This window comes from Hibiscus syriacus, unplaced genomic scaffold (assembly GCF_006381635.1).
Source record: "Hibiscus syriacus cultivar Baekdansim isolate YM2019G1 unplaced genomic scaffold, ASM638163v2 tig00113337_pilon, whole genome shotgun sequence".
In the NCBI taxonomy this organism is placed as follows: Eukaryota; Viridiplantae; Streptophyta; class Magnoliopsida; order Malvales; family Malvaceae; genus Hibiscus; species Hibiscus syriacus.
The window spans coordinates 1121757-1148241 of NW_024063456.1; the positions used below are offsets into that span (position 1 = coordinate 1121757).

At 31.8% G+C, this 26485-nt stretch overlaps 3 protein-coding genes and 1 pseudogene across 4 annotated transcripts; 3 read left to right on the top strand and 1 right to left on the bottom strand.

Moving 5' to 3' along the window:
• Nucleotides 1-370: 370 nt before the first annotated feature.
• On the top strand, nt 371-1914 carry LOC120186351 (annotated as a pseudogene).
• A 3447-nt stretch (nt 1915-5361) lies between these two features.
• LOC120186352 (protein LIGHT-DEPENDENT SHORT HYPOCOTYLS 3-like) lies at nt 5362-15193 on the top strand. The gene is made up of 2 exons (XM_039190306.1): nt 5362-5853; nt 15086-15193. The coding sequence occupies exons 1-2, from the start codon at nt 5362-5364 to the stop codon at nt 15191-15193; spliced, it is 600 nt and encodes a 199-aa protein (XP_039046237.1).
• A 14-nt stretch (nt 15194-15207) lies between these two features.
• Nucleotides 15208-17335, top strand: LOC120186207 (probable arabinose 5-phosphate isomerase). The gene is made up of 3 exons (XM_039190202.1): nt 15208-15876; nt 16856-17079; nt 17179-17335. Exons 1-3 carry the CDS (start codon nt 15223-15225, stop codon nt 17333-17335), a joined length of 1035 nt encoding a protein of 344 aa, XP_039046133.1. The 5' UTR covers nt 15208-15222.
• Nucleotides 17336-17934: 599 nt separating this feature from the next.
• LOC120186206 (putative lysine-specific demethylase JMJ16) lies at nt 17935-22123 on the bottom strand. Of its 2 annotated transcripts, none has more exons than XM_039190201.1 (8): nt 21964-22123; nt 21330-21613; nt 21094-21171; nt 20590-20970; nt 20294-20512; nt 20029-20190; nt 19377-19745; nt 17935-19105 (listed from the first exon to the last, which is right to left on the bottom strand). In XM_039190201.1, exons 2-8 carry the CDS (start codon nt 21609-21611, stop codon nt 18197-18199), a joined length of 2400 nt encoding a protein of 799 aa, XP_039046132.1. In that variant the 5' UTR covers nt 21612-21613; nt 21964-22123; the 3' UTR covers nt 17935-18196. The 2 variants fall into 2 exon arrangements, with proteins under 2 accessions (XP_039046132.1, XP_039046131.1); XM_039190200.1 differs by having other exon boundaries at nt 17937-19105; nt 21330-21618.
• Nucleotides 22124-26485: the final 4362 nt, after the last annotated feature.

A 26485-nucleotide genomic window follows, 5' to 3' on the forward strand; every position in this document is an offset into this window, starting at 1 on the left:
AGGGAAAAAATAAACCAAAAAAATTGATAAATCAAATATCAAATACTATCAACCTGGTTGGCTGCCTAACGTAAACGACTCTTTTAATGTAGTGTGTGGGAGGTAATGTTGCAGCAGAAGGGAAGGGAGCCCCACCAGCAGCACATGGCTTGCTTATCTCTCCTGCCCTTTCATCAATAATAAACTTTTATCATTTTAGACTTCAAAATCACGCAACAACTATGCACTTATATGATTGAATCCGAGAAAGATAAAAAAAAGTACTGGATCGACCACAATTGGGAGATTATAGGATAAGGGTTATAAGTGAGTTTTGGTAGTAAAGCTGGGAGTGATTTGTCAGTCATATTTTCATGCATTCACAGATCATATGCTTAAGGTTGATCACTTTGAACCCACAAGTGGCAGTTTGATACCACCACGCTGTCGTTGCTGGATGGCTTCTGGGCAGACTTATGGAAGGGATTTCCATCCAAAAGTGGCTTGATACTGGACTAACCATTTGCCCCAAGATCCGTCAAACACTTGCACATAAAATTCTCATTCCAGGCAGTTGCTGCAAGGAAACAACTTGCAACTTTCCAACCATACTGTGCATGCTAAACATGTTTCGGTCTCTGGTCAAGATTTAATCTATACTGATAGTTTCCATTGCTTTGAAAACAGTACTAGTTCCACATCAAGGTCTTCTCTTGAAGTTGGATGTAATGGATGCCAGAGCAGGGAGATCGACAAGTATGACCGCAAATCTATCTATCGGTCATATACTCACAATAGGATTGAATCAGCCTCCAGTAAAATTTACAGAGTTGATTCCGCTTCTGCAGCTAATGACTTGTCAAAGAAGCATGAAATGAATGAGTTAGTTGAAATTTCATCCGAGGGCCTTGGCACTCTTTCTTCAACAGAAGAATCTGGAATTTCTCCCTGGATAACTGGAAAGCAGCTGCAGGTCTCCGAAACAAAAATAGAAGAGACATCAATGGGAACCATAATTATAACATAGCATACTCCATGGCATTTTCTAGGTCCGGGTGTGATGATTTAACCATCAGTTCCCATGTGAAGAAACTACTAGACAACCTTCAAAACCTGTCAAATGAAGTCCAAACTACAGCTGATGCAGAACTGTGCCTTCTTGCGAAGCACAACATGGAAAATCTTATAATTATAGGCCGCTCTGGTGCTATTGCACCATTACTTTATTATACTCGGAGGTAAAAATAACTCAAGAGCATGATGTTACAGCACTTTTAAATCTTTCTATTAACGAAGATAATAAGGCCATGTTTGCAAATTCTGGAGCAATAGAGCCACTGGTTCATGTTCTAAAGTCCGGAAATGATGGAGCCAAAGAAAATTCCCCCGCGACATTGTTCAGTCTCTCTCTCTTGGAAGAGTGCAAGACGAGGATCGGACGTTCTGGTGCTGTCAAAGCCTCGGTGAACCTTCTGTGCTCTGGAACATCGAGAGGGAAAAAAAGATGTTTTTACTGCTTTGTTTAACGTATGAATCTTCCACGAAAATAAGGCTCGTATAGTTCAAGCAGGTGCAGTAAAGTACCTAGTTTAGTTAATGGAGAGAGTGGGATGGTTGATAAGGCAGTTGCTCTTCTCTCGAGACTGTCAACAATTAGCGAAGGGCGTTTAGCAATAGTATGAGAACGTGGTATACCGACACTAGTTGAAGTCGTCGAATCAGGATCGTGTAGGGGAAAGGAAAACACCGCCTTTACATTACAGCAACTATGGTCTATGCTTCAATAGTTCCAAGTTCTGGCATGGTGCATGCATTTTCTGGATGCACATGAGAATGTACATGATATGTTTTCTTTATATACTTTTGCCGGCACAACAGCTTCTCGGTCACTTCCGCAATCGAAGATAAAGTGCCACGGGGAAGGGCAAGACATGAAAACTGTCGAATTGTCATGTTTTTCTTCTGGTTTTTTGGTATACAGAACTAGTCGCATCTCTTTCAAGTTACAAGTTGAGCAAAGCCGACATGTCACAATAGTCCAGAAACTTCCAAAAGCTTCCAAGTTTTTTACTGCTGTACCGATATGATAATACACTATTTTTCCTAGTTTTGTCACCTGGAACATGAAGCATGGTCCAACACTCACAAATGGTACGACTGGTTAGGAGAAAAAGAAAGTACCCAAGGCACCCTCTGGTCCCAAATTACATAACAGCTTGCATTTTGGGTACGATGATACCTCCCACCAGCCAGACTCCTTGAGTTCTTGTTCTTAATCTGTTAATCTAAGACGGCTATTTACACTCATCTAAATATTCTAAAAAAATATAAAATTAAAAAAGAATTACACAATGTGAACAAATAATGTCTCATACTTGGATATCAGGTATCGAAATGTTTGAGAAGAGACTACAATGTTAACTATTAGGGAATACCTATTAGTTCTCAATCATAATGTTAAACTATTATGGAATATATATCGGTGTACGAATGGATATGGTTAGGATTGGGGATTTGAGGTGCTCATTGTGGCCACATTCCTGCCGGTTAAGGCTTTACCAGCCATGTGGAACATATTAACTATTAAGGGGACACAAATAAATGGCCAGTCTTTTAGCAAACCAAGAACTTGGTTCATTCCCTTGTCATCAATTATAAATTACATTGATGATCCCTTTTTGTTTATGGCCTATCTCATTTTAATCACCGATTTTGGAAAAGTAACGTTTAAAAGTAAATCAATATGTTAAACATGGTATTATAATATTAATATTTTACCTTAGACTACGACATATATCTAAAATTAGTATGTTTTGTTCCAATGTTGAGGTAGAAGTATAATCATCTGGTACATTCATATATACTAACCAAGTTTGTGTGCATAAGAAAAGAAAGATAAAATAGCTTTGGGTAAACTACATCGATGATGATCCTTTTTGTTTTCGGCCTATCTTATTTTGATTATTGTTTTCAAAAAGCAAAATTTTGATCACTTACATTACTGGTTTATTACATTTTTATTATTGAGTTGTTAACTCCCGTTAGTTTGATGATATGTCCTACTAGTAGCATGACCCTTAAAATTAGATAGAATAATAATTTGACAATAAACTTTAGGTAAAATACTAAATCAACCTTGAACTCTATATATAATATTAATTTAACCATCGAATACAATTAAAGTTTATGTCACCCACCGCACCTTATCACATTCGCCGTCACCAATTAACATTGGTTGTTATCGTCGACGATTATTTGATCCCAAATTTTTTTAATTTACTCTAGTTGACCTCCCGAACGTGAAATTAGTATCCGCTTCACTGAAAAATGTCATGAAATCCAAAAAAAAATATTCTAGAATCTTTCAAAGTTATTTAAGAATAAATCATGGTAATAAATTTATCATTATATTCCTTTAAAAGTAAAGATAACAAAAATCTAAATCTATATCATAATATGTTCACATTACAGTGATAATTTTTTATGCAAATAAAACCGCTAGTTTTATAAAAATGAGAGAAAAAAATTTAAAACTACAATGAAATTCGTAAATTAAATACAAATTAGAATGTTTTCTATAATTATTGACACACTAAACTAGCCACTCGAGATCATAGAGAAGGTAAAATCAATTTAAAAAACTCAAACAAAAAATAGATACGAACAAACTAATTGTATGGTAAATGAACAACACAGTAGATTAAATTATTGAAATACCACCGACAACCGTAAATCAGACTCGAATGTCATTAGAAACCATCTATAAAATAAACTATGTATCCAATTCAATCTAAGGGTCCAAAACATGAAAGCTCACCAGGGTAACCAGTTGGCGTCATCTTAATCAGTCGAGACAACGTAAAATTCAACTTAAAATAATTAAATAAAAAATAATCAAACGACCAAAAATATATCATAAAGACAAAGAAAGATGTGTCAACAAAATATAATTATTATAAATAAAAAATAAAATAAAATTACAGATGGTCGATGACTAATACTAAAACCGAAGTCGTAACCTTTCAAATAAAATGGAAAAGAAAAAGAAAAAGAGAAACGTCAACCTTTAAGGGTTATAATGATAATAATTTAATTTATATAAATTTTAATAAATTGTAGGAGTATATTGTATGCAAGATGTGTCTTTATTCTTTAAATAATTATGTATTGTACAAGTTACTTTAGGTATAATTTTTGTCTTTATTAAATTCAATTATAAATTTATACAAATTAAATCATATATTAAAAATATAAAATACATATCTGATTAGAGATGTGCAGTCATATCAAATTAAAGAAATCTCAATATTCGAAATAAAAATGATCGTAATAACTAATAAATCTTTTTCATTACTTGGAAAATGATGATTTTTCTCGAAATGTTATTTTTAGGTCAGATGATTGAAAAATAGAAGAAAAGGAAAAACAGTGCTGTGTTAAATGAAGAAGGAACTGTCATTCGAAGCTACAGAGTTCAAGAAAAAAATCATTTCTTTCCCTTCAATTTTATTTTACACCTTCATTATTATTTTCTCGGAAAAATTAGGTATTTAATATCTAATTATTATTTTTGATTTATTTTAATTTTTTTAAATTATATCTAAAATTTAATTTTTATTTTATTTTAATATTCATAATTAAAAATTTTAATTTTCGTTTTATTTTATTACCCGTTCAAAGTTTAACTTAAGTTTTAATTTTTTTTTCAAAAATTTAGGTGCTAAAATATATTAAAATTGAGTTTATATAATAACCACATTAAACTTTTAACGACGAGATACTTAATAAAATAAAAACTAACGTTATAAATAATTTTTAAAAAATTAAAAATATAAATATTAATAATAATAATTTAAATATTAAATACGTAATTTACCCTATTTTATTTAATAAAATCACAGTCTCCGTCTAAATCTACTTCTCTGAGTCACCCTTCTCAATTTTAATTTCCATTTCATTTCCACAAATTTATCTTCTCTTCATTAAGAATTAATGCCATAAATAACGATAATAAACTACTACTACTTCAAACCCAAACTCATCTGTCTTGACCTGCCTAACTCTCCTCAATTATGGAAATTCTGCCCCTTCTTCCACTCTTCCTTGTTCTTTGTTGGTTTTCTTCTTCCCTGTGTTGCTTCATATCAACACTGCCATCCGCCTCCAAAAAAAAGACTAGTCTAGACTAAATTATATATATATATATATATATATATATACAAAAGCTTTTAGTTCACATTTTCTTTAACTTGGGTAGGTTTTAATCTTATTGTCACTGAAAAAGTTGATTTTTTGAAAAAAGAAAGAGAGAAAGGTGAAACCCTAGCTTGTACGTGGTTCAGAGAAAGAAGATCAAACCTATTAGAATACTGTGTTTGGTCCATGGATTCAATTCGAGAAACTCATTATAGTTCCAACTGTGGTAACCCCAGTCTCATCGACGTTGGCAATAACGGTGCTGCGTCGCTTGCATCGTTGTCTTCTCCGACGACTTCAAGCCGGTACGAGAACCAAAAGCGCCGTGATTGGAACACCTTTGGCCAATACCTCAAGAACCATAAGCCCCCACTGTCTCTCTCCTGGTGCAGTGGAGCTCACGTCCTCGAATTCCTCCGCTACCTCGACCAATTCGGTAAGACCAAAGTCCACACTCAAATCTGTCCTTTCTATGGACTCCCTAACCCACCGGCCAGTTGCCCTTGCCCGCTCCGTCAAGCCTGGGGCAGCCTCGACGCACTGGTCGGCCGCCTCCGAGCTGCCTTTGAAGAAAACGGTGGAAAACCCGAAGCAAACCCTTTCGGGGCACGAGCTGTAAGGCTTTATCTTCGTGAGGTTCGTGATATGCAGTCAAAAGCAAGATACTTTAGTCATAAGGTATGTATTTGGTATTATTTTTAGGGTATTTTCCCTTTTCTATGCTTTGTGTTTGCTGCTACCTAGAGTGGTACTGGTACTGGTACTGGTACTGGTACTGTGTAGAGATCTTTGTGGTTTCTTTGAAAACTGCTTTTGATGCAAACAGTATTAGAATCCTCTGTAATGAACTATTAGTAGCAGTAATACTAAAAGAGAATTGTACTATCAGTTTGTTGCTTAGATGGAACTATGAGCTTCTTCTAATTGCTGGGTTTCTTCATTTATGCAGTTCATCTGTCTCGATCTTTCTTCACTTTTAATCCAATTTTTCTTATATTCCTGCTCTTTTAATGGGGGAATTCTCTTCATTTCATTGCTGTTAAAAGCTTTACAATAAGGATGAGTTCATGTGTCAGATTTATATTCAGCTATAGTTAATTGTTTTAATGGCTTGTTACAGGTACTGTTCATTTTTCATTTTTATTTTTCACTCCCTTCTACTCTCTCTTTATATATATCTTTTGTCCTGACTTCCTCTGATGGTCACTTTAATTTTTACCTCTTTGACTGTCCGGAATTAATTAATTGATGTACTGTAATAACAACATCAAATTAACCATTTAAGGATTACTTTTAAATTAGTTATTACCTTGATACTACTATTTACCACTGTTTTCTTTCTACTGCTTTGATTTTGAACTTGGAAGTTAGCCAGAAAACGGTTGATGCACAAGCAATGCGTACGTGTATTACGTTACTTATAGTATAAATTTTATCACATTAATAATTCATATTTGATCTTGACAAGTTTTTATATAGCTTTCTTCTTGTTATTATGTTTTCGTGTTGTATTTATGTTTCATTCATGTTTCCGATGACATGTTTTTGTCATGTAATTGTGCTTATGTTTCACTACATAAAGCATGATAAGGGGTGAGCCGAATAATGTTGATCGTATTTGAACAATATCACATTTTAATTAAAAACAATATATGGTCATGCGAAAGGAGTATAAATAATGTTGAAAATATTTCAAGTAAGTCTTTAGTATGATTAATGTTATCGTAACATTTAGGAGCATATGAATTCCAGCTTTTCTAAGCACATAATATCTTTCGATTTTAGGGCAGAAATAATCTAAGCATTATAAAAAAAAACCCATAGTTACTATTGTAGTATCCTATAAATCATAGATTTAAATACATTTAAACACAGTAACGTTCTTTTTTTTCTAAAGATATAGGATTCTTTAGATATTACACAAAAGAATAAACAGATTACTCGTAGTCTTAAAATTACTATCATAGACAATCATTTCTCACCTAAATATTTTCCATTTTTTCCTAATTTTATAAAATAATAGACTATAGTAATATTTGTAGATACATGTAAGTTGGGTGGCTAAAATTATAGACATAAAGTTAAAAAAATCTTAATATTTGACTACATGAACGTTGTAGCTCTGGTTTTTTTTAGTATTCTCGTCCCTAACATTTTATTTTATGAAAAAGTTCCTTTTTAGAGCATTAATCGTTTCTTGTTAACGGTTTCCATCCACGGAGAGACTTTTTTTGCCGAAAATAAAATGTTAAGGTCAAAACTTTCTAAAACATACGAGTCAAAGTGATTATTTAAACGTTATATATTTTTCATCATTATGTAAATTGTAAATTAGTCTTAAATATTAGAGATCAAAGTAAGACGGGTGAACAAAGTAATTGAAAGAAGGATTAAATATTAACTACAATAATTTTTTAAAGTTAAATATTTCAACTATGATAACATTCAATTGAGTAATTGAATAAGTTTAATTCAATTGATTAGTCAGAAACTGACATGTGATGTTTTATAAAAAATTAAGTTACTTAATAGTAAGCTTAATCTTTAATAATTTACTAATTTTCAATTTCACACTTTGATCGTTACTTAATAGTAAGCTTAATCTTTAATAATTTACTAATTTTCAATTTCACACTTTGATCTTTAAAAATCCAAAAAAAAATGTAATGAAGTAATATCCATGTTAGCAAGGATTTTGGACTGCCGTGAAGATTGTTGGGTAGGGACGTTCCGTTAGGGACATAATCATAAATCAAAAGTGACCCTCTAGGGGTCGCTATAATAGCCATGAAGTTTAAGATTCATGTGGTTAATAGAAGAAAATATTAAGATTTTTTTTCATAAATTTGATCGATAAAGCTTTACCTGACCGATTGTTTTTTTTAAAGGAATTTAGGGATAAATGAATTGAGTTTGAGCGAACAATGTTGTTTTTGTATTTGTTTATTTTTAAATGTATTCATGTTCATTTATTTATTTTTGAAGATATTAATATTCGTTTAACGTTCACAAACTTATTCGTTTACCGTTCGTGAATATATTCATTTATAAATTCACGAAAAATGTTAATTTGCAAGCTAAAAACATTAAAATTATATCATCAGTGCTTAAACTCCTTAAGCTTCATAGACTCTAAATTTCACCATATGTTCAATTTAGTTCCTACATTTATCAATATTTAAAGTACAAAAAAAATAAGGAATACAAAATAAACGAGTTTGTTCATGAACATAAACGAAAAGTCGATAAACGAGCTTATAAATAAGCTTGTTTGTGAACATAAACAAATCACACACATCTATTCGTGTTCGTTTGTTTATTAAACGAACACACAAATTTTGTTCATACTCATTTATTTAACTTAATAAACAAATATAGATGAATGTTATACGAACGGTTCACAAATAATCCACCACCGAATGATCTATTTATTTAACCTAATATCTAGGTGATTTTATCAATAAAATAAGTTGATAAATCTAACAATTAAATAGAATGATTTGGCATCACATAATAATAAGGGGATGTTTGGTACACGAAATGTAAAATTACCTTAATATTATTGGAATGTAACATAACTATGAAAATGTTGTATTACCATGTTTGGATTGTATAGTATGAGTGTAAAATTAAAGTTTTTGGTTGGAGGAATATAAGATTACTTGAATGCATATTTTATCAAATTATCCTTTTGATATATTTTTTAAAGTTAAGATTTAATATTAAATTATAAATATTTGAATGAAAATTCATACAAATATTTTAATAGTTATACTATCTTTTTTATATAGTTATTATCTAACTTTTGAGAAAAAATACATTTAATATATAATTAGTATATTAAACTTATATTTTAAAAAAATTTCATAAGTATCATACTTATTTGTATAAAATAATAATATTATATCGAGGATAAATATATTATTTTTAATATATAAGATATATTTTTAATAACTTTTTATAATAATATATTTTTTACCTCATAAAATTACAAATAATTAATATATTGAATATTAAAAATATAAAATAATTTTAAATATTATAATTTATTAATATTTTTATTAAATTAAACTCTTTGTATATTATTATTATGTTTAGACTAATGAGTAAAACAAAAAAAAAATAAGAATTGAGAATGGTTATATAAAAATAATTCATAAATTTAAGGTATTATTGTATAAATGAGCATTGTCTAATCCTTAAAAGTTTAATATAATATTCTTACCATTTTAATTAAAAAATACTATTTAAAAAATATTATTTCCTAATAATTAGTCTTTCTTATAAACTAAATGTGAAAATATACTTTTAAAAAACATTATTTACATTAATAATAATTTTTTCTACCAACCACATATCTTTTAAAAGTAAAAAAGAGGGGGTACGAGAGTCCCGCATCCTAGGGGTTACGGTCAATGAGACGGGACGATGGATTTGACGGATAACAGGTTAACAATAAATATAAAGCTGGACTCACCAACCATGCTATTCCCACGTGCACACCTGTCACCTCTGTCGGTTACAGTCCCTTTTTCCGTTTTCTTTATGATTTTCCTTTTATTTTAACATGGTATAACCTTTAAAACCAAAATGTATGGAATTATTGTGAGAAAGTATTAAGAAAGATAATCTAATTTAAGATTTTATAAAAAGATGTTAATCTATAATTTTATAAAAATTATAACAGTTTAAGTTTGACATAATTTAAAATATTAATTATTTTAACATTTTTCAATTGATTTTTTATATATTTTGATTGACAATAAAAAATATTATTTTTATAATATTTTCGATTAAACCGAAAATGTTAAAAAAATTAATATTTTAGATTGAATCTTATCTAAAATGTTATTTTATATATTTTCGGTTGCACTCGTTTTGTAGAGTTGCTTAGCTTTAAATTATCCTATAGACTATCCTTCCTTAGCCTTAACATTTTATTGTGGTTAGAAAAATCACCGGGTTAGGGTTGATGGAAACTATGTAAGGAGGTGAGATTGCTGAAAAATTACTTATTGAAGGGTAAATATATTATTTTCACTAAATTTTTTTTTTTTTCTTATTTTTTATTATATTTTTTATTTTTCTAATTTACTCACTGAATTTTTATATTGTTCATGTTTTGATCAATTTGAATTATTTATTATTATTTTGTATGTTGTGGAATTTTATTATTATTTAATATAAAATAATATAAAATATAAAATAAAAACATAACGTGGTTGAACGTATTGCCGACCGTCTTCAACCACTGTAGATGGTGATTATTTTATTGGAAAATATCTCAAAACTAATGAAACTCAACTGAAATATCTCATAACAATCCATTAGACTACCCATTCTGTTTTTTATATTTTAAATTATTTTTATATTAATAATAAAAATGAATAACACATCATACTAAAATAATAATAAAATAATTCAAAAGGATCAATACATGAACATTTTAAAAATTCAGTGAGTAAATTAGAATAATTAAAAATACAATGAGTAAAATAGGAGAAAGAGTAAAGTTAAGTAATGAATGATGTAATCAGGGATGGAGTTCTCATAGGGCCTCGACCCATGTTAAAATTTATATATTTGATATAATTTTGGCTTAACAGTATTTTTGTTCATGTAAAAATAAATATTTAAATTTAAAAAAGATAAAATTTATTAAATATTTAATTAAGTAGGGGTCGAACTAAATAATTATAAGTATGTGTTCTCAATTTTTTGGTCTAATTACAATTTAAGTCATTGTAAGTTTAAGTGTTGGACAAACTAGAAGTTGTCTTTTGAGTTTTGACTTTTTTTTTTTAATTTAGGGTGAATACAATATAATATATGTACAAAGACTTTTAACTATTTGACAATGTACACTTATACCCCTACATACGTGCTTGAACTCGAGACCTCAAGGATAACAACAATCCCTTAATTACTAAGGTCGCTTGATACATGTTGAATTTCAAATTTAAATACCTAATAAATCTTTATATTTTATTTAATTAATATAATATTTCAACTTATGTCAATATTTAATTATGACTCGTTCTTCCTTAATGTAATTTACTCTAATAAATTGGAATAATTTTAACAATAATATATAACATTGTCGTCTATTGAAATCAAACGTTACTGTTATTGTGTGCTTTTTTTTCCTCTTAAAAAAGTATAATAGTTAGTCACATTCATTGTTTTGAAAATCGGATTGGATCGGTCGGTTCAACTGAAAATCATTGTCTAGTCCGGTTCAATCTAAATCGGTTGAGCCGCTATTAGTAAACTGGCCAGAACCGCTGAACTATTCGAACCGGACCGGCTGAAAACCAGAAAAAACCGGAAATTTTGTTTTTTTTTTTGTTTTTAAAATTAAACCAAACATCGTTTGTTAAACGAGCCAAGTCGAACTCGAGTATTGCTGAGCTCGACTCGAACTTGAAAACTTTAAAAGTAAGCAAAACTCCACTCAAACTTACAAGTTAAAAATTATTAAGTTCAACTCGAACTCGAAATATAATATTAAAACTTGAACTCAAAAAGGCTAGAACTAAAAAGAATTTAGAAGCTCAATTGAAGCCTAAAATTCGAGTTTAATTGAAGTGAAAGAATAGTTCACTCAATGCTCACCAAAAGGCTCCATGATTTTGAATGCCAAATTACCTCTATTATTTATAGAAGTTAGTTGTGATGCTTTTTTATGTTTCTCAGCAATGTGAGATTGTTTTGTTCTCATATTTTTACTCTTTAGACTTTTGGGATGCTCTTCTATATTTCTTAGCCATGTGAGATTGTTTAAAAAAAAAAATTAAACCAAACAATATCATTTTGTTATGATTTTTTTAGTCCCAAATTTATTTTTTAATTATAGTTATATAATTATATTTATTATTTAATATATTTTACCTTAAATATTATGTTGTAGTTAATTTGAATTATTTTGTTTCACTTGATTTTATGGTTTTTAATTTATATATGTTATGACTTGCTTTGAATATGACTTGTAATATAAAAAATTATTTTTTATTAAATATTTTTGGTATTTTTATTTAATTTTTTAAATAATTATGACGTCGTCCGGTTATTCCGACTGATCGGACCGGTTCGACCGGTTATTCCGACTGGTCGGACCGGTTCGACCGGTTGAACCAGTGAACCAGTAACATGGCCAGTTCGTTAACCAGTCCGATTCTAAAAACCATGGTCACATCTATACCTGATTTTGCCGAAATTATTGAGAGCTAACGACGAATTTTTAATAAAAAAATTGAAGGTAAAAGAAGATAACGTGATCTTGTAATACCCATAACATATATATGTCTTAAAATACGAGTTAAATATGTTATATTAACTTATCAAATTTTCATTGAACAACACGATTTTCCATTTTGCATTACGATAGTCTACAGTTGTCGTTAAATATTTTGTTTCTCTAAAAAGATAGTATCCGCGCGGACGTGTCGAAGACACGTATTACCACGACCACGACCACGACCACGACCACGACCACGAGACGAGACGGACGGCGGCGGCGGCGCGCGAGAGTCCCCCTTGTTCTCTATCACTCAACAAGGAAGTGAGAAATCCAAGCCTTAAATACTATTCCCAATAGTATTTCCAATACTATGTGGGATTTGAGCATTACCAACACTTGTTCCCAATACTATGTGGGATTGAGCATTAAATAGTGATATTATTTTTGAATGTTTTGCTTAAAATTGCAATAATCGCGATTGATTGTAGATTGACTTTTAATTATGACATATTTAATCGTATAATACTAATGCAATTGGTTGCTAATTCAGTTGTTTTAAGGTGTATGATTGTTAATTGTTTCCTGAATAATCACATTGTATTGGAAACAAGTGTTGGTAATGCTCAATCCCACATAGTATTGGAAACACTATTGAGAATGGTATTTAAGGTTTGGCTTTCCCACTTCCTTGTTGAGTGATAGAGAACAAGGGGGACTCTCGCGCGCCGCCGCCGCCGCTGTCCGTCTCGGGTTGTGGTCGTGGTCGTGGTAATACGTGTCTTCGACATGTCCGCGCGGATACTATCTTTTTAGAGAAAATTCTTAAGAAACAAAATCTTTTTTTTAACTATCACAACGAATTTTCGCAACGAATTTGGAAAATCACAACGACAACTGTAAACTATCGCAACGACAACTGTAGACTATCGCAACGCGAAATGGAAAATCGCAAGGCGAAATGCAACGCGAATTTACGATAGTGGAGATCGCAATGCGAATTAGAGATCGCATTGCGATTTTGTTGGTCATTTTCGTAAATCCAAAAAAAGTTGGTCAAAATCGTATATTATATAGGATTTTTGGTCACTGAGATTATTTTCTCAATTATAAAATATTATTTAATCATTCAAAAAACTTCAGTTTTAGGCAAAAATTAGGCAGATTAGTTCTATTTCATAAACTATATCGAACTATCTAAACATTGTTTAATTAGGAAACCATTTAAAACAAATATAATAAAACAACATATATATATATATATATATATATATATATATATATATATATATATATATATATATATATACATGTCACTAATAAGTCAAAGATAAATATGTCTTACTGATATTGATATTATGTTACTTTCTGAAAAGATGCTCACGAGGCTCCTTACTTCACGTTCCTTTCTTTATCTGAACCTACGCATGAAAATCATCAAACACTAAGTAAAAACTTAGTGAGGCAGAAACATAGTTAAAGTGAGATAAAACATAAATTTCATAACAGTATTTATAAAACACAAATTTGTAATTCAACTAAAATCATTGAAACTTTCAAACCGAGTTATTCAAGGCGTTTTTCTCTTGAAAATTTGAAAATTATATTCTCATGATTTTATAAAAAATCATGTGAATCAACATTAAATATCATAAACAATTAATATTCTTTCCATTCATACATATTTCAGTACTTTCATTTCATTTCCATATTATTGTCATAACTTTCATATTTGCTTTCATAGCCCAATGTATATGTAAGAGAATACAAGATACGTGAGTCAGAAGAGTAACACTTTAGTGCTTTCATCAAAATCAGACTATACACTCCAAGTTCAATTATATCATATGCACTCACGGTTCTATACATAATGTACACAAATGTATCAAATCATAATCAGAATCACTCCACCTCATGACATGCCAATTACATTTATGACCCTCGATGCAACATAAATGGGCTTTCAGATCATACATTGTTCATTTAATAATCATCATTTCACACTTTGAAATCATTTAAAATTCATCATCATAAAATCATACTTAGGTAGTTCATACCCTAAACCATCCATAAAACTTTATACAACATTATGGAAATAATCCATATTTAAAATATAAACCATATTTTAAATAATATAAGGTTGATTTATCACAAGTCGTCCTCAATCAGAATAACTAAATTAATAAATTGCATTCACTTTAACACTTTATTTATAATTTAAAAATATAAGCATCACTAAGCTTTAGATTTAATCATTTGCTTTCAAATTCTTCACCACATAATTTATCAAAATTCATATTCTGATAGTTTGCACTACCTTCAAAAAAGTATTATTATGTATTAATCTACATACTTAAAAATTATTTTGTTTATACCAATGAAAACTAGACTCAAATAAATAATCAAGTGATCATTTTATAACTTTTAATAATCGAAAACTCAACAAAACAACGGCTTATAATTGAAGGACTATTTTACAATTTTTAATAGTTGAAGGAGTTAACAAATAATATTCTATAGTCGGGGACCTTTTTGTATAGTTTACCGTTTTAATATTTTGCGTTTCTAGATTCTAATTGCAGGTGTTGCATTGCCTGCAGACACGAGGAGAATCCAAAACTAGAGTATTCCCAGAAAATAATGAACGGCCAAATGAAACAGAAACAGAAGCAGAAGCAGAAGCAGAAGCAGAAGCAGAAGCAGAAAATAAAGGCCCCAACCCAATCTAGCATACGCCACTCCACTTATCTCGCGCCTTTTCTTCTTCATTCCCAAGGCTAAGCATCTAATCTCACACAACAAATCCAATAATGGGATCGCTTCCTCCGCCGCTGAACCTCCCATCTCCGCCGCACAAAGCTCCCCATCGTGAACAAATTTCCGAAACTGCTCTTCTCAGCCTCTTCAAAACCCAACAAGGTCACCTTAATTACTTCTTCCAGAACCTCGATCTGTCCCAAGCATTGTCTTTCACCGAGACCCTCCTTAATTCCCGAGGCACCATTTTCTTCTCCGGTGTCGGAAAGTCCGGATTTGTCTCCAATAAGATCTCCCAGACATTGGTTTCCCTCGGCATTCGCTCCGCTTTCCTCTCCCCTCTCGACGCCCCCCACGGCGACTTTGGCGCACTCTCCTCCGCCGACATCCTCGTTCTCTTCTCGAAATCCGGATCCACTGAGGAACTCCTACGTCTCATCCCCTGTGCTAGAGCCAAGGGTGTTTATCTCATTTCGGTTACATCCATTCCCAACAACGCCTTGGCGAACGCTTGCCATATGAACGTGTATCTTCCGTTGGAGAGGGAATTGTGTCCGTTTGATTTGGCGCCGGTTACTTCCACCGCAATCCAAATGGTTTTCGGAGACACGGTGGCTATCGCACTTATGGGAGCTAGGAGTTTGACTAAGGAGCAATACGCTGCCAATCATCCTGCTGGCAGGATTGGGAAAAGCCTTATTTTTAAGGTAGGTTTGTTGAATGCTGGTCTTTAGATCAAATTTTTTCACGAGATTTAATTTCTTTTGGTTGCGAGATTCTGGATCATTAGTGGGTTTTTATTGATTTTTTGTAATGTTGGTTCCCCTCAATTGTTCGACATCTCTTAATTGAAAGTTAAAGCTGGTTCTTTTTATTGATTTAGTCCATTTCAGTGTTTGGTTTGTTATTTATACTTAAGGATTTATGTGAATTTCTGTTTCTTGGTTCATGTCATTCTCAATTTAACCCAGATTGATGGACATTTGAAGCTGAAACCTTTTTTTTTTCTTTCTATTTCCCCCCTACTGTTTTTTGTCCATTTTCTTTTCAGATTTTGCTTTCTGCTTCTGTACTTTGGTTTCTTCATTGTTTAATTTACATAATTGATTGTGTAGGAAGCTTGAAAATGAAAACTAGGCTCTAAATGTGACGAGACAAATCGCAAGCTATTCGAGATCGATTCGATCAAGGCTCGATAAATATTCGGATCGAATGGACTCGACTTGAGCTCGAGCTCGACTCGAGTTCTTAACGAGCTGAAACGAGCTACTCGATATTCGACTCGAAAAGTTTGTGAGCAGCTTGAAAATATAATATATTAAGATTTTATTTAAAAAAATAAATTAATAATAATATTAATATTTATGTATTGATTTTTTTTAAAAATAATATAGTAAGATTTCATGTATTTAAGGTTATGTTCGAGTTTGAGTTTGAGGCTTCAATCGAGTTAAGTTTAAGAATTTTTTTTTTCATTTCGAGTCTTTTCGAGCTGCTCACGAGCTTTAGTTCAAGTTTTCGAGTTGAGTCGAGCTCCATTTTAGAGTTTTCGAGTCGAGTCGAGCTCAGCAATACTCGAGCTCGACTCGGCTCGTTTACACCCCTAAAAAGAACCCAAATTTAAAAAAGAAAAAGAAATTGTTGAATTTTTAGACTGACTGATGGATTGATGTTTTTTGTATGCAGGTGAAAGATGTAATGAAGAAGCAAAATGAACTTCCAATTTGCAAGGAAGGTGATTTGATAATGGATCAGCTGGTGGGGCTTACTATTAAGGGATGCGGGTGCTTGCTGGTTATAGACGAGGAACATCACTTGCTTGACACATTTACAGATGGTGATTTGCGGCGTACTCTTAAGGTTAGTGGAGAAGCCATATTGAAGCTCACTGTCGGTGAAATGTGCAACAGGTAATCCAAATGGCTAATGTTCATACGAGTTGTTGTAAATTGTTAAGTTAGTAATGATTGGAATAACCATCTTGTTTTCAATCAAACTGTTAAACTCAGGAAACCAAGAACCATCGGTCCGGATGCAATGGCTGTGGAAGCCATGCAAAAGATGGAATCACCGCCTTCTCCCGTGCAATTTCTGCCTGTAGTCGATCATCAGAATTCCTTGATTGGTATTATCACATTGCATGGATTAGTTTCAGCTGGTCTTTGAAGTATATAGTTCTACTGTGTCTGCTTTTTGAATGTTGATATGTAATTCTTTTTTATAATTGTTCAAGTAGAATTTGGATTCAACGCCATGATAGCTTCCTATGTATCAATTTATTAATTCACTATATTATTTATTGAGCATTAAGAGGAATTTCTTGCTTGCTTACTGCAAAGCTTGTAGAAACCGCATTTAAGGGAGAACATTCGATCGAATTCAATCAAATTTTTTGAGTTATTTAAATTGACAAATCTTATTTTATTTCTAAAATTTATTTGATTTTTTTTGAGTTATTTTAAATGAAAAATCTTACTTTATTACTAAATTTTATTTGATTTTTTTAAAAATCAAATCGATTCAATTCAGTTTCTATCTAAACAGTTTTACATAACCATATATATATATTTATTCAGATGTGATATACAATGCAAGGTTGAAAGTCTCGCCTTAAATTAAAAATCAATCTACTAATTACTAAAAATTTCAACTTATTTGAGTTCTATTTTATAAATCGAGTTTGAATCAATTACACCTTAGAAAGGAAAATATGTTTACAGATTTCCAAAATTTCCTACCATCTGAAGTACATTATCTGAGATTGTTCAAAAACCGAAGTCAAATAACCTCGTCTTTTTCTCTCATAGTCTCTGTCCTACTAAAAACATTACAGAAGGTAAAAGTTTCTCTATCCCTCGAACAATATGTTTTCTGTCTCTCTTTTTTTCACTACCAGGTAAAAGTTCAGTAGAGGCAACACAAACAGCATATAACAAAAGGTAATTGACTATCTCAACCAAAATTCGACTATGAACAAATGCAGCTGCATAGTTGAAAATCATCGAGGCCTGTGCTAGTTGTAGAGTCTTAAGTTGAGGTTTTTCGTCTTTTAGAAACTGGATGGCTCTTAGGTAGTTTTTCAGAAGTCGATTTTAGATGTTCCGCTGTTCCACGCTTATCTTTTAAAAGCTCAGATAATCTGCCTTCTCTTTTAGGAGGCCTCCTCAGTTTAGATGATGTGACTTCACTTTCACTTCTCCTTTGGGAAGATAATGTGATTTCTCTTGCATACTGACTAGCAGAAGGCCTTGAACTTAACGTAGATAAGAGGCATCCTTCTCCTCCAATAAGGTCAAGGTCCAATGTGTCATCAGATTCCGAGGAACTCGACACGCTGTTACTTGACGAGGAAGCTTCGGGCATCACCTCTCTAAGTAACAAAGATGTGTCGTCTTGAGTGATGCTAGGAAGTGGCGGAGTTGATACAGCTGTCTCTTTTGATTTCTGTCCATTCGGGTGTTGTGATCGCTGTATACGGGCCTTTATTTCTGCTTTTATAGAAGCAGCAGCAGTCCAACCATTGCCGTGTGACGTTCCTGCATCTTGTAGCTTCTGCTCTTTTTGTCCTTTATCTTCTGTGAATGAGTTCTCCTTGGGTGTGTAGTTGAGAAGACCCAAATTAAGGTCCTCTCTAGCCCATGTATACGCTGCACTGAATTTCCCTTCTACTGCTTCAACAAGAATATTTAATTCACTGATTTCATACCGGTAGAGGAAAACCTTTTCTGTCCATGTGCAAGAACAAAGCCGCTTTGCATGATTTAAACATGAATATCTAACGGCAGAACATGGACAGTGCACTGCTGAGAGGAACAAATCAAAGTAACATATGCTACATTCCTTTTTTCCAGTAGAACTAAAGTTTTTATCCTTCCTCTTTGTCTGAAAGGAGCCACAGAGGTATTCCCTTCTCATACCTTCCTGCTTGACACGTGACTGCATGCAAGTATGCAAGAAATAAAGGTCAAGACATAAAGCCGGAGGAGAAACATCAATTAACAATAAGCCTCATTTCATGACAATAATATCCAGACATTCCAAGTGTAGAACCGGATCCTGATATCTTCAGATGAAGAGTTCTCTTCTTCCTCTTTCCTCAGGGGATATTAGGGGAATGGACTAAAGCATGAATAATAAATGTTACAAAATCAAGTAAGTTCAAAATATAGATTAGAATCTAGACTACAGAAGATAATCAGAAGCGTACCTTCAGTGTTTCAGCTAAGATCCCATTCTTTCCGCAATAACCTTTCCACCTTAAATTGTCAATGGTATTCTTTTTTAACAGAGAGAGTTCCCATTGTGCTTTCACCGCTTCTCTTGCTGCTTCAATCAACAATTTATCGAAGGAAATTGATGGCTTCCTTCCCTGTGATTGATAGAGTGCTACAGCATTCTGCCCATGAGGTAACCAATCAAGAGGAGCAAAATTTACCATCTCAGCAACATTAAACCCACAATCAAATGTTGAATGATAGGCTCCTGGGAAAACCAGAACAAACTCCATGGGATATTGAATACAACGGTAGACAGGTACACCCTCAGACTTCAGAAAGAAGGGAGAAAGTTTTGTTATCTGCATAAATACTATTAGAATTAGGGTACATTCTGAAGTCAGAAATATTAAAGGGTACATTCAGTATTACAGCATTCTAGATTGAAAGGTTTGCTAAAACTTAATCTTCTGTAAAAAAAAATACTTCCCCCATAGTTGGAATAAGTCAGGATGTGATACATTGTGATACAGAAAAGGAAAAATGACTAGGAAAATGACAGCATGAATCAGTGCATGCTTATTTTGTGCAAACCATGGAATAACCTCTTAAAGAACAAACCAAGTTAATACCTTTATTACTCACCACTCCTTCACACTGCTTAAACTGTTTGCTTAGAAAATCTGGAGTGTACTTCTTCATAAGCGTCTCAAACTTGAAGGAATATCTCCCAGGGACAGAATACCAAATTTTTGGAGAACCCACATGCATGTAACATATTGAGTTTAAATGGTGTTCTTCAACCCTCTGCTTGAAAATGCTTAAAGTTAAAACAAACATGAAAAGCTATTGTGATCGTTATTTGCAGCATACATATAAAAGTATATAGATAAACAAAAGTAATCCTTACCCAAGAAAGTGATGAAAAGCACATTCCTACACGTAGCCGAGGTGCTAACACACCCGAATTCTTGTCACTTTCAAAAGAAAGAAGAGAACCAAGAAGTGTAGGTACATTATTTAAGTTCCAGTCTGACTGAATGTAGCTAGGGTTACATGATTCTCCGGGCTTTGATACTGTTGGAAATCCACTGCCAAAAGTTGCCATATCCAAATCAACATATAGCACCTACAAATATGTTATTAGGAGCACAAGCAAATATAGAGCGAAGAAAACAATGGGAAAATAACATGATTCTTCCATACCTCTAACCTTCCAGTGGGATTTTCAACAATCTTTCTATATTCACACTCAATGCTCTCCACTGATGGATCTCCCTGTTTGTAATTAACGTGTTTACTGACACCCATATGTTTGGATGTGAAATAGTACTGTGTGAAATCATCTGCATGTTTTTCAAATCTTTTAAGAGTGAATTCTGGACCAGGTTCTTCATCCTTTTCAGAATGATCTGGAAACTTGTCAAACTGTTGAATCTGGGTAACAAACTTAGAATCTTCCCAAATGCTCTTTTCCTTAATTAGGCATGGTGGTTGCCATGAAGGAGGAGGAATAATACGACAAAGTCCATACGGCTCAGCTAGAGGACGTATGTCCTCAATGTACTTTAGCTTGTCAGTGAATTCCTGGAAATAAGATTCAAGCCATTTAAATATTTTAAAAAATTTACCAACCGAAGAAGTTGACATTAACGAAGTCGGGACAAGCAAGTTGAAGCAGAAACAGTGAAACAAAAAAATGATGAAAACCTCTTCAGATGGTCGAAAAACAGGCACCTCCTCAAGGACATCTCCTTTAGCATCTCCAGGACACTGCCTTCTTGTTGCCTGTTTCACTAATAAATGGTCATGAGGAATCAAATCATGATGGTAACAAGCATGTAAAACAAACGATATAGATCCTAAGACCTTAGTCTGATGTAGGAAGGGAAAACAAAATTATTGCTACAAGAGAAAAAGAAATGGGGAAGAGACATAAATGCGACCTTATAAGGTTGTACAGACGGATATTCATTTGCAATGTGATCAATCTTTTCATTAAGTATCCATGGTCTATTCCGAACAGATTTCTTCAACTTTTTGGCATCAATGGCGGCCTGCACCTTATCTTGTGTGGACGAATCCTTTGAGGCTTCCAAGTTCAATTTTTCATCACAGTGATCAGCCTTCTTCAAGAAGAAGGCTGAAAGGCATGCAAAACCCGGTGGAGCTGAAGTTCTTGCTGAATTATCATTTTCAATAGGAGCTTGGCGGTGCTCTGCCCCCATCTCTAAACTAGAGAAAGAAAAGAACAATAACGTTTTAACTGATTAAAACCTCCATGTAACAACTACTACATGTTAACAACAAAGGACAACAAGCAACAGCATGATTAAAAGACCTTGAAAGCCAATTCAACTGAAAAAGAAAAGGAACCCTTAAATGAAAACCAAACATTCTGGAGTTTAATAGAAACTTCACTACAATCTAGGCATAAAGAGAAAACCTTGGGTCATTACACAATTAACAAAGATTCAAGTACTGTTGTAAGTTACATTAAACCTAGTCCAGGGGTTCCCTATATCTAAAAAATACAACAAAAACCCATAAAAAAGAAAAGAAAAAGGTTTCAGCACATACCCTAAGGGGAAAAGGAGCCAAACCCAATTTGAACTGCAACTGGAACAGACGGATTGAAGAAACTTGGAAGAAGTAAGTCAAAGCTGAAGAGAAAAATGGGAGTGGGAAACTGGTAAAGCCGGATTTGATTGCGTGGGTTTAGAATAGGAATGGAACTGCAACCGACAGATGCTGAAATTCAGTCATACCCACGTACCTTTATATATATATATATCTTAGCTCTATCTTTATAATTCCTATTTCTACATTTTAAAATTTTGAAATTGAGATAAGAATTTAGGTTTTCTTTAATGTGATGATCCCCCCTTCCATACATTAAATGTGATTATTCTTTTTTTCAAAAATAAATATATACATATAGGAAAATACATATAGACGACATAATTAACACGTTACTATTTTAAATCATAAAAAGAATTAAAATCCAATTAAATGCAAATTCATTTATGTGTGTTTGCCAATAGTATTGGGCAGTTTGGATCAGTTTAGATCAGTTCATTTTGAGTCTAGATTGCATTTGATTCAGATCGAATTTGATGTGATTTCGATTTAATTTAGGTGTATTATAAGTTTAGTTATGTATCGGACAAGTTAATATTGTACATGTCAATTTTCAGGTTGAACCAATATCAAATCAATCAATATTGAGGTTAGGTCAAATATCATATCAATTTAGTTCAGCTCAAACATCAGATCATTCTGTTTTCAATTCGAGTCAATCTTTGGATCTTGAGATTGAGTTGGGTATGAATCAAATCGAGTATATATAAAATTATTGATATAATTTTATAAATAACGTGTCTTTTTATTTGTCAATCTTACAATTTAGGCTCAATCTAACTCTCAATTATTTAATATTTCAAATTAACCATCGTTTAGTGTGACAATTTAACTTGAATATGGTCTTATAAGACATGTTAGAAAGTGTAACCTGAATTTCTTATTAATCAAGTTCAAAAAGTTTATAGGATAACTATTTGGCGAAGAAATAAAATTTTCTATTACAATTTATATTCTCAATTAAAATTTTTAAGTAGACATTTAATATTTAATTATAAATATAATAGTTTATTAAGTTTAATAAATATTATAATAATTATATGGAATGGATATCAGTTTAAATAGGTTTATAAAAGATATTGTATTCTCAATAATATTTTAATTTCAAATTATAAATAAAATATTTTTTAAAAAAAAAGAAATTCTTTATCTTTTTTGTTTAAAGTTTTCTATTCTTAAATAAGCATGATAAAATCTTGACATGTAATTTTTTATATATAAAAGTAAGATCAAAGTAATTATGGAGGCCTCCCCACTTTAATTCATTTCAATTTCTTCCAATTTCAATTGCACAGACTATTCTTATTGAAAGAATGCAATTATGTTATTCAATTAAGCAACCAATTTAACGACACGAGATATCATTATAGATGCTCCATTTCCATCTATCCCTCAAGAGAAATGAAAACTTTTTGTGCTTAAGAGCAAAAAAGAAATAGAATGATGAAGACAGAAGACATTCAAATAAGTGCTAAGGTTTTGCAGACTTTTTTTGCACTCGGACCGCAGGAGTATAATACAGTTTCATTTTGTTCAAATATCAAAGAGAATTGGGATAGATTTGAGGTCAAAGTTACTGATCAAATAAAGAAATCTAAAATTTACATTCTCACTTTCAATTACGAAAACTTTTTGATGGTATTCGATAAATTCACCTTTTAACTTGGAGCTGTTTAAAATGTATACCAAAGATATTTGCAGATTTTGGGTAGTTAAGTAGCGTCATGATCTTATTTTTTTATTAGTGATGGTGTGTCTTGAGTCTATCAGTCAAGTGGTTTTTTTGCTCTCTTTTTATATAGATATATTTACCTTCAACTTCTATTATTAATAAAATTCCCTTGCAGATAGAGGGAAAAAGTTACCATCTATGGCAGCTGATGTTACATATTCCAAATTCTGATATTGTTGCATAAGTTGAAGTGTCATACTAACGGGTAGTTCTGTTGTACAGAAGCTTAATATACGGCTAAGAAAAAATATTATCTGAAATGTTATTATTTTTTTAACATTTCTGGTAAAACACTACCTAATACATTATTTTTCTACCGGAAATGTTAATTTCGCTATTTAAAAACCGACAGAAAAAATAACATTTTAGGTAACGCCCAATATTAACATTTCCGGTAGAAAAATAATGTTTTAGGTAGCTCTTTACCGGAAATGTTAAAAAAATAATAACATTTCTGGTAACGTCTTTCCTTAGCCGTATATTAAGCTGAGACAATCCTCGCACTAACCGGAGAGAGAAAGAGTGAGAATATGTAGGACCTGCAATCTTTTAGAGAGTCCTATGATATGAATTCTGTAGGGTTGTATGGAGAACTTCATCCTGATTGAAAGCTCTTAATAGTTAGGGCAATTGATTGTTGAATGATTATTTTTTGGGTCCATGATGTTTTAGACTTCCATGGCCATTAATAGCCTCCAGAAGTTTGCCATATTTATGCCTTTAGGTGGATATCTCATTAATGCATGCCTCAGTCAATTTGCTTGAATCGCAAAAAGCTTGTTGTATGAAATTGGCCTGTATCTAGTATATACTACCAGATCCTTAGGCTTATTTGGCATAATCCATTTGATCTGATTGAATTTACTTTTTTACTATCTTTTGCTGTGTTGTGTATAAGTTGGCTGTTTATAGAAATATTTGGTGTTAAACTTGAATTTGATTTGTTAGGGAGATACCATTTGTAGATATTCATTTTCGTTCGAGTTTTATTATTATTGTTTATTATTTGCGTTTTCTAATATATTTTTATTATTATTCTTTAATTTTAATCAGTAGTATTGTTAATTAACATTTGTTATTAAATTTATATATGTATGTGTATGTGAGTGTATATATATATATATACAATCTCAAGGCAACCGCTGACCGACAGAAATCTTATGCAAATTTGAAAAGAAAAGAAATTGAATTTCAACTTGGTGACAAGGTGTTTCTTAAAGTATCACCGTGGAAGAAAGTTTTACGGTTTAGAAGAAAAGTAAAATTAAGTCCTAGATTCATTGGTCCATATGAAATTATCGAAAGAGTTGGTCCAATGGCCTATCAGTTGTCTCTACCTCCGGATATGGACAAGATTCATAATGTTTCTCATGTATCGATGCTTATAAGGTATCGTTCAGATCTTTCACATGTTATTACCCCGTAGGAAATTGAAATTCAGTCAGGTTTGACTTATGCAGAAGAACTAGTTAAGGTATAGGAATATGGAGTCAAAGAATTAAGAAATAAGATGATTCCATTAGTAAAAGTTCTTTGGCAGAATCATAAAGTCGAAGAAGTTACTTGGGAACGAGAAGAGGAAATGAAAAAGGAGTTTCCACATCTATTTGTATCAGGTACGAAAGGAAAATTTGAGGATGAATTTTCTTTACGGGGATTGTAATACCCCAAATTTTGGTTAGTGATCAAAATGTAAATTTTGAAAGTTTAGTAGTCGAATTATAAACTTGGAAAAGTTTAGGGACCAAAAATATAATTTTTAAAATTATGTATTTTGGCATGTAAATGGATAGTTTACTCTAGAATTAACATATTTGTGGGAATCAAAATTTTTAATGCAGAGTTTGTACAAAAAGCTATGAAGCGATAAAATATGGTAAAAATTCGGATAATCGGATCGAATCAAAATTTTGATAAATTCTGAAGTATGGTGGAGAAGGGTTAGAAATATTATTTTCATAATTTATAAGGGTAAAATTTAACATGGATTATTGGAATTAAGATTAATTTTCCATGTTAAATCAAGATCGTGTAATTTTGGTGACTAAATTGAATTTTTGGAAAATTAGAAGGGCAAAGATGGAAATTGATAAGTGAGATTTTTATATTTATTTAAGAATATTAAAATGGAGCTAAAAGTGTGGCATGGAAATAATTTTTTGGATTCATTAATGGTAATTTTGATATTTAGGCCAAAATGAATTTTTAATTCATTTTTTAAGACCCAAATTAGAGATATTGCTAAGAAATTTCTTGAAATTCTTTCTTCTTCTCCAGAAGCTGAACGAAACCTCCATATAAGTTAAGCAAGTTTTATTTTTTATTTTTTCATTTTTAGTCCATTTTATTGAGTTTTAGGATTAAGTTGTCAAATAAGAAAATTTCCTACACCAAATTATCTACAAATTAGTACAAGTATTTCATTGTTTCATGTTGAAAAGTGAAAATGGGTATTTATGGTGGATGAAGAATAAGTTGAAGTTTGACGATTCATGGATTTATCTTTATGTTAATGGTGTTGTAGAGTTGTTTTCAAGTGTGTAGGATGATTGAAATCAATTGGAAAAGCATAAATAAGGATTTGATCATGACCTAAGGATTTGATCATGACCTAAGGTTTATGGAAATGATGATTTTGGATTTAATTGATATGGAATTGATTGGAATTGCATGAAATTGAAGTTGAGAGCTTGAAATCATGCTTGAAACAAGTTGGAAATTAATGAATTT